Below are 12,259 nucleotides of genomic sequence, written 5' to 3' on the forward strand. Positions count from 1 at the left end.
TAGCATAATCTCCTCCAGTCCCATCCATGTTGATGTAAAAGTTGGGTATTCATCTTTTCTGATGGCTGAGTAATATTCCATTGTATATATGGACCACATCTTCTTTATCCATTCATCTGTTGAAGGGCATCTCGGCTCTTTCCACAGTTTGGCTATTGCGGACATTGCTGCTATGAACATTGGGGTGCATATGGCCCTTTAAAGAAGCTAAGCTCTTGACAACATTAAGCTCTCACATTAGGAAGGAAAATAATCATTAAGTAAATTTCAACTTGTTACCTAACATAAATTTTACACAGTATTATTTTTAATCGTGAAAATGAATGATTAACAGCTAACTTTTATAAGTTATTTAAAGAAGGGATCTGGTATATTTGATTTTTTAAATTGAGATATAATCGACATACAACATATACTAGTTTCAGGTGTACAACACATTAATTTGATATCTGTATATATTGCAAAATGGTCACCCCAGTAAGTCTAGTGAATATCCATCACCATACGTAGTTATAAATTTTTTCTGGTGATGAGAACTGTTAAGAGCGGTTCTCTTAGTGACTTTCAAATATACAACACAGTATATTTATTTCTAATGCTTTCTCCCCCATACCATATTTGCTACCTGTATTAAACATTCCTATGTTGGGCCAGAGGAAATCTGTGCTGTAAGCACATAAAGAAAGAGGGTGGGGCAGTTGCTACCCTTGTTCAATAGAGCAAGGTAGCACTGTGTATAAACAGATTCCCCAAGTGGCTCTGACTCTGTCGGGAATAAAAGGAACAGGTAGTAAAGTCAGGTAAGCTCTGTCACCATGGCATGCTGGTAAATCAAATGATGATGCTTATCAACTTTCACACTTCTTTTAACATGCAACACTGGAACTTACATGCCCTTTGGTCCCAAATCATGGATGAAAGACAGCTGGCTTATGCCAAGGAACTCTGTCTGAAAAGAGGCCAAAAATCCATACTTTAGAAATGCAGAAAGAGATAAATTTAGACATTTGAAAGAAAAAAAAAAACAGGCATTAGATACCGCTATGTATCAACACAATCTGGGGGACTACACAGATCAAAACAATGGCATTGCCCTGAAAGAACAGATTAGAAGTGTAAACATAATTAAGACACAACCAAGAAAGTGATGTGCGCTCTCAAATGTAGAGAATGAATGCTCAAGAAAGTCGCAAAGAGAGATTTTACTCCCAAAATTCGTCTGTGTTTCTGTTGTTGGCATAGTGTACGCACAAATAGTGTTGTGTGAAGGCAGTGATGTTGGTGCCAGGGTCTGGGAGGTAGACTAGATTTGCCATGTGGAAATGGAAGATGAAGGGGGAGAGAGGACAGGGAAGGTGTAAAAAGGTCATTGGATGTAGAGTTGGGCTACAGCGAGTAAGATGAAGAGAGTAATGTAAAATTAAATGGTAGAGTGGGTTGAAGGGAGTTTGGGGAGATCTTTGAACATCAGGAATACCAGAATATTTTCATACAAATGAAATACAATAAGGGGCGCCTGGGTAGCTCAGTTGGTTGACTGTCCGACTCTTGGATTTCACCTCAGGTTATGATCTCAGGGTTGTGAGATCGAGCCCCGAATCAGGCTCATGCTCAGTGGGGAGTCTGCTCGAGATTCTCTCTCTCCTTCTCCCTTTGGCCCTCCCCCCCACCCACACTCTAAAAAGAGAAATAAAATCATTTTACATAAGAATAATATAAAAATAATTCTATTTTTAGTGAGTAGAAAAGGAAGAGAATTTCAGGCCCATCCATACCATATAAATTAAGGGAAGATAAAAACTACAAATACTATGATGACATCAACAGCTAACATTTACTGAGTGCTTAATATCTATCTGTTGGCCCTGAACTAAGCATTTTTCACACATTATCTCAAATCTCTCTGAAATAGGTGCTATTTTTCTCATTGTACAGAAGAGGAAACTGAGGCTTAGAGCAGGGATAGGCAAACTTTCTCTGCAAAGAGTCAGACATAAAAATTTTAGGCTTTGTGAATTGCATACGTTTACTATTATAGCATAAAAGCCACCATGGACAATACATAAATGAACAAGCATGGCTGTATTCCATTAAAACTTAATTTATGCATACTAAAATACAAATTCAGGGCGCCTGGGTGGCTCAGTCGTTAAGCGTCTGCCTTAGGCTCAGGTCATGATCTCAGGGTCCTGGGATAGAGCCCCATATCGGGCTCCCTGCTCCGCGGGAAGCCTGCTTCTCCCTCTCCCCTCCCCCTGCTTGTATCTCTCTCTGTCAAATAAATAAATAAAATCTTTTAAAAAAAATAAAAAATAAAATAAAATACAAATTCAATATAATTTTTATGTCATGAAATATTATTATTTTTTAAGACTTTTTCAAACATTTAAGAATGTAAAAACTATTCTTAGCTCATGGACCATACAAAAATAGGCAGTGGGCTTGATCTGGTCCATGGGCCATAGTTTACCAACCCCTGGTGTAGAGAAGTTAAATAAATTGTCCAAGATAGAGGCACCCAGGTGCCACAGTCAGTTAAGCATCTAACTCTTGGTTTCAGCTCAGGTCATGATCTCAGGGTCGTGAGATCCAGCCCCAAGTCGGGCTCCACACTCAGCACAGAGTTTGCTTAAGACTCTCTCTCCCTCTCCCTCTACCCCCTTCACCCCCATGTGCGCTTTCTCTCTAAAATAAATAAATAAATCTTTTTAAAAAATTGTCCAAGATAATGTAATTAGCAAGGGATAGATTCAGAATTAAGTCAGACCAGACAGTATCCTCAAAACAAAGCTGCAAAAGCAGTAAATCATTCACCATGAGTGTTAGATGAAAACATGAAAGCACAAAGGGGAAAACCAGTGGACATTACATAATTCTCAGCATATGCAGGAGTTTTGCCTCATGTATTACTTGAAACAGCTAGAGTTAGACATTATTCTGCTCCCAAATTACAGAATTTTCTTTAAAAGGAGGCATAGTAGGCCCAGATCTACCAATGGTTGTACACCATGTCAATAACAGCATTAACAGAAAATTCAAAATCAAGAAGATATGCTCCTGGCATCAGGAAGCAGAGGGGAGATCAGACACAGAAAATATTCCACATCAACAAAGTTCTGTGGGCAGAACCACAACAATGACATGTCAAAGTAGTTACAGAGGGAAGGTTCCCAAGCTGATGTGACACCTAAGAAGAAATGGCATTTGATCTAGGCTTATAAATGGGATTAATAAAATGAAACCTAACAGTTTTCCTTTAAAGTTTTGTGTATGTGATTGGAAATAATCTAGTATTAACCTTGTGAGCAAAAAATTATAAATCTCTCACTGCTGTCAGTCCTTACCCAATTAAATGCTTCCATTTCTTTCTTAGGGTTATTTGAGGAAGTATTTAAAATTCAGAAACACTTATTTTTAACGTCTTGAGGAACCTCCATACTGTTTTCCTACGACCCAGTAATTGCAATTACTAGCTATTTACCCCAAAGATACAGATGTAGGTGAAAAGAAGGGGCACATGCACCCCAATGTTCATAGCAGCAATGTCCACAATAGCCAAACTGTGGAAGGAGCCGAGATGCCATATCAACAGACGAATGGATAAAGAAGATGTGGTCCATATATACAATGGAATATTACTCAACCATCAGAAAGGATGAATACCCACCATTTGCATCAACATGGAGGGGATTATGCTAAGTGAAATAAGTCAAGCAGAGAAAGACAATTATCATATGGTTTCACTCATATGTGGAACATAAGGAATAGAGCAGAGGACCACAGGGGAAGGGAGGGAAAACTGAATGGGAAGAAATCAGAGAAGGAGACAAAATCATGAGAGACTCTGGACTCCGGGAAACAAACTGAGGTTCTAGAGGGGAGGGGGAAAGGGGGATGGGGTGACCAGGTGATGGGTATTAAGGAGGGCACGTGTTGTGATGAGCACTGGGTGTTATACGCAACTAATGAATTGTTGAACACTACAGCAAAATCTTATGATGTACTATATGCTGACTAACTGAACACAGTAAAAAAAATACAATTAAAATTTAAAAATTAAAAATTAAATTTAGAAAGACTTGGGGCGCCTGGGTGGCTCAGTCCATTAAGCATCTGCCTTCAGCTCGGGTCATGAACCCGGGGTCCTGGGATCAAGCCCCACATCAGGCTCCCTGCTCAGCAGGGAGTCTGCTTCTCCCTCTCCCTCTGCCCCTCCCCTGCTCGTGTTTTTTCTCTCTCTCTTCCTCTCTCTCTCTCTCACTCTCTCGCTTACTCGCTCTCAAATAAATAAAGAAAATCTTTAGAAAAAATTCAGAAAGACTTAAAAACCCCAAATCAAACATATCCTCACATTAAATTTTTATAAAGATTTTATAGTCTTTACGTTTCATTTCTTGTATAAGTACCATATTTTTTTAATCTGATTTGTGGAAATGCTTCTAATTGGAAAATATAGTAATGCATAAGTTATTAGAAGGGACACTGCAGACTCTGAGAATAGAATCCAAAATGTTTTAAAACCCTAAGCCACAACTTCTCATTTTATCTCTAGGGAGCAAAGAGAAAACATCAATCCTAGTTTACCCTGGAAGAAACTACTACAGAGATGTAACTAATCTATATGCAAAGCTACCGAACAGTTAAATGGAAGAACAGGAAATGAAAAGCAAAAATCAAGGAAACCATTTATCTAATACCTGGATAGTTTCTTATTCATATGGCTCTTATCATTGAGTTGACAGCAGAAGTATTCTTTGAAATAATTCAGAAATCATAACTTCAGAATATCACAATAAAATTGCTAAGTGTAAAGAATTTCATCTAAATAAAAAATACATTAGTAATGCAGAAAATCTAAAGTTGTGCACCAGTATAAAATTTAAAATTATCCTAATCACTTTAGTTTGACTAGGGAGAGATTTCAAGAAACAACTAGCCCTGTTACAGACCAAAAAAAAAAATCTCTGGCAATATATGCTCTAATACAGATTTATCAAATTAAAAGTAAATGTGGCAAGTTCAATTTAGAAGCAAACCCAAATAACACAATGTGAAATTGAACAAAGATTGTGTTGCCCACACTTCGCAGTGCATCCTTAGTGATGATAATAATTCCATTCTCTATTTGCCCAGGTGAGTCTCAAGAACATGAATTTAATGATCAATTTAGCTGGACAATACTCCACAGGGCTTACTGATCTCTTGAATAATGTATTAATCAATATATTTTTTTTCCCAAAGGAACTTGTGCAAAGTACAAATAAATATTAGGCAAAGAAGTAAGTAAAGTTCCAATGACAAGGGACAAGCAATTAGCCCAAGGAGTAACAACAAACCCTGGAAATTACCTGGCAATCATGCATACACTGTTCCTCCACCTCATCTCTGTACTGGAAGGGAAGGGGGGTGTTCACAGGTCCCCTTTATGCCTGAGGTAGCAAAATTCCCAAGCAAGTGCCCAAGGGGGAAATTCTCAGAAGCAAGGGAGACAAGAGCATTGGGTTGGGCAGTGCCCTTTGGGGGGGGTAGGAGGTTGGCTCACCTATTCCAGGAAAGCCTGCCTTCCAGGTCAGACAGTGAACACAGCCCCAGAGAAAAGAGAAGACATCTCATCAATGTAGGAAACGGAGAGACTGGACTCTTCCCAACCCTTAAGACTCAATCATGAGAATGACAAGACTTCCCTTACTTTGCAGATGCAGCTTTTTAACAGTACAGCTTTTCTTTGTTGGCATGGAAACACTGTGTGCATCCTCATTCATCTTTACCTACTCTTCCCCTCAAACTAAATTCACTCACCTTATAAAACAAGGGATGGGTGAACTCATTATTAGTCTGTGGGATGCTTATCTTCTGATTTCCTTACTTCCCAGAGGGTGATTAGATTGAAATTACCCTCTTGGAGGTAAGGAATCTGAGTTACAACGGTCAAATGATTTACCGGAAGTTAGCAATACTCCTATCAACCTAGGATGCTTCTCCTGGAAATGATGCATTTCGTTCCATTTCTAGATTTTAATCTTTAGCCGGAAAAAAAAGTGCGTTTACTGTTCCTAATGACTCTTCCTTTAAATTCCCTGCAAGCTAAGCATTTTCCAGTTACTAATTAAAATGCTCAGCTAGTGGGTTCAGTACTAGAGCTAGCATAATACAATTTAGAATAGAAAAGGAATTCTGTTTGAGATTTTGTATGTTACAATTCAGTAAACACATCCCTTTTTTAAAAAACATATTTATGCCTTGAGGAGAGTGCAAAGACATTTATCCCTATTTTACAAATGAGTAAAGAAAATAGCATGAATTACCAATAATCCCTGAGGGAATTATCTGATGTTAAATCCACTAAAACATGAAGACGTGTTTTTCAGAACCTCAAGGAGGAGAAAAGGAATTTAAAAAGTCACTCTCCTGGAGAAAAAAATTCCTGATCTAAATACCAACCTAACCAATGACTATAAGAAAATAAGAAAAGCTGTTCATGTCTGGTTTCATTGAAATTCTATGGAAATGAGAGACATGATCCTATCTGATCTCTTGACCTATGATCCATGGTCTCTGGCATAAAAACCCAAATTAACTTCTAATAGGCTTGTTTTACCCTTATAAAAATATAAATTAATTATATTTGATTGTATAAAAATAACTTTTACTATGATTTTACAGACTGGAGTTGCAATATTTCTCACAGTTATCAAAGGAGACACAAAGATGCCAATCTAATTTCACAAATATGAGGCAAAAGCCTGTAAATCTAGTCTCTAGACCAGATTACATTACGTGAAAGTTCAATAATGTTAGAAAATTAAGATAGATCAAATTGTATCTTATGTCTGAATCATTCTGGAGAATTCCATTCTTGGGATAAATAAGTTGCCATCAAAAATGTGGAGGAACATATATTTGGGTCAGCTGTAACCACGTTTTCCCTTTCAAAGGAAATGTTTAGAAGACATTCTAGAATTTCTAGATACAATATGGCTCTACTCTGGAAAGATTTTTATGATTGGAAAATAAATTAAAACGAACATTTAAGAAAATGTACACATTCTTTAATCAGCATTAGAACCCAAAATGTAGTATTATACGTAGAAAGAGCAGACTAAACTCAGCAATTACTGTTCTGAAGCCAAAAGAAATAGCACTGGTAAAGTCACAGGCAGGCAGAAGAGTAAAACAAATGGAAAATCATTGCATACTGGTACTAGTACACATTTAAATAATTCTCTATTAAAGAAAACAGCATATTTGACTTCAGAGAACACAACAGGGAGCAGCATTTTTAGCCGTAGCAATAGGAGTTATGCAATTGGAGATAATAGCAGTAACATCCTTACTCGTTACACTCTTTCAAAGATGCGTGTTCCTGAGGCCTAGAAGGGAAGAAATCCCTCCCATCATCCTTCTCTTGAGATCTCTGGTTGGACCCAAGTTGCTGGTTTCCCTGGGAAAACTCCTCCAGGATTATGAAACCACATACGCTCCTTTAAGTCCATCAAACGGAACAGTGCAAACTGCCGCAGAAGCTAGGCCATGGGCTTGGCCCTGGATCATTTGTGTGTGGGGACCAGAGGACCGGCTGGGTGCTTGTCCAGCCTCCAAATAACACCCTGGCAGGTAGCAAGAGTGCAGTGAGTCACCAGAAAACTCCAAAGAGTCAAGGTGCTCTTCCTTCCTCTCCTAAATACACAGAGGGCTTCCTTCATTCTTTTCTAAGATTTTATTTATGTATTTATTTGAGAGAGAGGGCGCATGCGCGAGCGCATGCATATGGGGCGGGAAAGGGGCAGAGGGGGAGGGAGAGGGAGGGGGGAAAGAATCTCAAGCAGACTCTGCGCTGAGCGCGGAGCCCCATGCGGGGCTCAATCACAGGACCCTGAGATCATGACCTGAGCAGAAACCAAGAGTCAGATGCTTAACCGACTAAGCCCCCCAGGCGCCCCTTCCCTCTTCTCTTTAAGTATTAAGTAATGCCATTCTCTAAACTAGAGGCCACATCTAGTAGGCCATGACTGCCTACTCTTAATTTCTGCACATATATCATATACATACATTCAACCCCACAGCGGTACAGTTTACACATACACAGATGCAAAAATACAATAACCCAGTACATTCTCAGTTATCTGGACCTTTGGATAATTGAAGTTTAACCCTTTAAAAACACCCCTTCAAGGCCTCTAAGGGGACTGATGTTACTGTTTTCTGAGAACTTCTATAAAAGCCGCTCCCTCCTGCTCACCAGCTGTGTACCCCCTAGCTGCTTCTAAGCCCCACCACCTCTTTTCTCTTATTTCCCCGAGAGATTTTTCGCCCCCTCGCTTTTCCCATGCTTCTCACTTTCACATGAAAAGACAGGCCTTTTATAAGCATCACAGGCCAATCAGATGGCCAGCCAAGCAGGACGCTCTGTATAAGCTTTGGGTATTCAACTCTGCTCAACTGTTTTCATCACTTACTGTTCAAGTGTTTTCTCTTCAGGGTTAGAAATACTTTCAGGCATTATTCTGGAAGCCCGAGGAGAAAAGGATGTTGATTTCTAGATCACCTAGCCTGGAGCAGTGTTCCAAGTTCATTTAAATCTACTGTTCTAGACACATTAATTTATAGTTGATATTTGTTAAATAGCATCACCATGAACTAAATTACTGCTGTCAAATCAATTTTGCATTCATTTCATTAATTCTAACTTAAGGAATACTGCAGAAATGGATACAAGCACTTGTGTTAATAAAATGAGCCAACGTTTGGCTGACAATTTATGATTTTACAAAGTATTTCAAAATTGAAGTCACTGAATAGTACTTACTGTCGCATGGTAGTTTCTGTACATGGGCATTTTTAGTAGCTTTGTCAAATAATCTTCCAGTTGTTTCTGTAACACAAATACATTAGATGAGAGATAACAGTGACAGTGATGTGATCATTATCCCATTTTAACTTCTGCAAACTTATTCAATTATTTATTCATATTATCACTGGACAAAGAATCTTGAATAGCATTAAGGAGTTATTTCCATAGTTCCCCTGAACCATTATTCAAATTGCTTCTCGCTATTTAACTTCTCATATGTTTAGGTCTTTTATAAACTGCTGACAAGACCCAAGCTGTATATTCCTTTAATCTTCCATAGTTGCTAGCACAGGACTTGCCCATTGTACATGGTCTTAAGGCATTTGTTGACTTTATCAAAAACCTGAATTTCCTTAATTCTAACACTGAATTTACTGGTGGATATATTACAGTTTTTTTAACAGCTGCTCAGGGAAAAAAAAAAGGAGAGAGAGAGACTTTCTAGTAAGTTGTACCCTGATTTCAAATATGTTCAAATGTGGGAGGGTAATGCCAATCATATTGACTATGATGATGTGTAGAAGCGCTAATTGTTAATGCCACAGCTTCTCATTTTCAACTGCATTCATGTAAGTGCAGACAGAAGCCCCAAACTGTAGAGTTTTATATATCCAGGTATCTTGGAAAATATTTATTCTAGATCCCTAAAAAGATTTTAAACAAGATGACAACTATACAAAGGAGAAATCAAATATCCCTTTGAGAACATAAAAGTTTCAGATTACAAAACAGAACTGGCATTTACTTGTTAATTTTCTAGCAAAAAAACAATCTCCCACCCTGCGGCACCATATCACTGAGGTGAAGCACCTGCGCCTGGGGCTTCTGTCCTACCCCTCTCTGACCCTAATGGCTCGGGAATGAGACTTCACATATATTTAGGACAAGCTACTACAAAGCCTGGAACAAACAGATGGAAATATATGCTTTTAAAACAGTAGGTCTCAAAACCCTCAATGATGAGCTCAATCTTGACTCACAACTAGCCCAAAGAGGCTCCGGCTAGGAGGACAGCTTCTTCATAGAACACGCCTCCTCTCGTGGGAAATACAACCTCCCCAGGTCAGAATGGCTTGGGGAAGAAGGGCTGCTTAACAAGTTCCAGAGAAGCCAGCCTGGGTGAGGGATCATGGGGTGAGAACAGTTGCAGCTAGGCGCCCCCTCAGGAGCCGCCATGTTTCTACAGAACTGCAAAATTATATTCCGAACAGCAGAAGACTGGAAGGACTTACCCTTCTACCAAAGAATTGCTCTTCTCTGATCATGTTTTCAGATGAACGGGGCAAACTTGGCATCTCTCGAGGCTCTTCTTTGACATTCTGTCTTCTAAACGTGTGCCTAAGACACCCACACAATGGAAACATTTATTAGATTATTCTTTGAATAATACTACTCTTGTAATATCTTTCGTAAAATGGCTTATTTTTAGAAAAGCCTATTTAATAGAAAATATCCACTGACAATGGACAAGTTAACCCGTAACATTGATAAAATACTCTTTCCACCCAACTTGTATACTGGGATAACTTTATAATTAATTCTGAAACAGTTACCTTCTGGTGGGAATGGGGATTCGGATAAAAGCTTTGTACTTGAGCAGCTCTCTGTGAAATTCTTGAAAGTGTTTGAATTTCCTCTTAACTTGCCATTTAAATTCCCCATGTGTTAATTCAATAGTGTAAAGATTGATACTTGGTACCTACAGTGATCAAGAAAAATGATTGCTATTTTAGAGAACAAAAATTCTAAAATCTCTCCATGAACAATAGCGAATTAATAAGTAACTTAAATCCAGCCTATATATTTTGGGTAAGTACTTAGGTAAAATGTTTTCTAAAACTACTGATTACAGAAATAGCATACCCTTAGATGTTCACCTCATAATATACATAAAGACAAACTCTGAATCGCACCGAAGACAAACTCCCACAAACCATATTGCTCCAAATACACACACACACACACACACACACACACACACACAGAACCCTGAAACAAGAAACAAGGTAAAGGAGACAATGAGTGAAGACCCTAATTAGTCATCAGCAGTCATTTTGCTTGTCCAAAAGTATAAGCAGTGAACAGACAACTGAAGGGGGGTGAGAGGAAAGCTGGAGGAAATGGATTCCAGGAACAGGATAAGATCTTAACCCACTTCTTACCCTTCACAAATGACATTAAATGCCTTCTCCTCCTGAAACATACTCCAAGGTCTATCCTTGTCTACAACATCTCCCTGCCCTGAAACACCAGTAGTGACCAGCAAGGTACAGGACAATTAGAGCGAAAGAAGCAAAAGATTTTCCTACACACAAAATACTCTTCCCAATTACTTAACTAAAATGAATCCCCATTTAAAATTTTAAAAATATTCCTTATTAAAATGCAAATATATTGACTAGTGAATTATTTCACAATCAGAAAAACTACCAGACCTGGGGGACAGTTTTGATACAGTACAAAGTATCAAGAAACTGAGGGATGTTTATAAAAGCAGAGAAGCAGGGCACCTGGGTGGTTCAGTCAGTTAAGCGTCTGCCTTTGGCTCAGGTCATGATCCCAGGGTCCTGGGATCAAGTCCCATGTCAGGCTCCCTGCTCAGCAGGGAGTCTGCTTCTCCCTCTGCCCCTCCCCCCTGCTCATGTTAGCTCGCTCTCCCTCTCGCAAAAATAAATTAATAAAAATCTTAAAAAAATAAAAAATAAAAATAAAAAAATAAAGCAGAAGAGATCTTGAGGGAAGGTCCATGAGTTGGGCGGGGAGGGGGAGTAGGGGGATGGGCAGGGCATTGGGCACTCTGGAACACCTAGAGAACACTGGCCTCTGCTGGGAAGTTTAGGCACCAAAGGTGTTGGGGGTAGGAGAAAGTAAATGTCTCTTTCTCTGCTAGCTTATCCAGGCTCTGGTGTCGGCAAGCCCATGCGTGATTCCTGGCCCACTGCCATTCATTACTGATGTTTGGCACACTCTGCAAACTTCTAAAGCGTGACTGCTCTGTGTAGATGTAGTATATAAAACAGGAGCACGAGAATCAATGCAACTTGTGCTCTTAAGTCTGGAATCCAACCATATCACTGGTAGATATTCAAATCTAGCATTTGCTTTGCCTCTAGTTAGGATTCGTGACAGTTACTACCACTGGAAGTTGAAAAACACCAGTTCTGGGGTTCAGTATTATATGCTGCCTTTTACTTTGACCAACATGACAGGCATCATCCTCCATCATGTTTCATACAGAAGAATGCAGGAAAACTCATAGAGTGGCCAGAAATGTTGCATTCAAGTGAAAAACACTCAATTTAAGATGAGCCAAATAAATAAGAAAAATTATACAATTTAGGCAAGTGGCTACATTTCCTAGGATTATACTTCCCATCCTATGAAAACTGAATACTTAGAAAATACTGC

At 39.0% G+C, this 12,259-nt stretch overlaps 1 protein-coding gene across 10 annotated transcripts in view; it reads right to left on the reverse strand.

The window, feature by feature from the left end:
- The window catches only part of PLD1 (phospholipase D1), a 189,292-nt gene that overhangs the window by 110,561 nt on the left and 66,472 nt on the right, over nucleotides 1–12,259 (reverse strand). For all 10 annotated transcript variants that reach the window (XM_081829662.1, XM_081829656.1, XM_081829638.1 and 7 more), the window contains 4 exons: nucleotides 10,405–10,550; nucleotides 10,084–10,189; nucleotides 8,807–8,872; nucleotides 891–949 (listed from right to left, as the gene is read on the reverse strand). In XM_081829662.1, the coding sequence (XP_081685788.1) occupies nucleotides 891–949; nucleotides 8,807–8,872; nucleotides 10,084–10,189; nucleotides 10,405–10,550 (377 nt within the window). The remainder of the gene's footprint in view (nucleotides 1–890; nucleotides 950–8,806; nucleotides 8,873–10,083; nucleotides 10,190–10,404; nucleotides 10,551–12,259) is intronic.

This window comes from Leptonychotes weddellii, chromosome 1, assembly GCF_054177405.1.
Source record: "Leptonychotes weddellii isolate Sample4059 chromosome 1, ASM5417740v2, whole genome shotgun sequence".
In the NCBI taxonomy this organism is placed as follows: domain Eukaryota; kingdom Metazoa; phylum Chordata; class Mammalia; order Carnivora; family Phocidae; genus Leptonychotes; species Leptonychotes weddellii.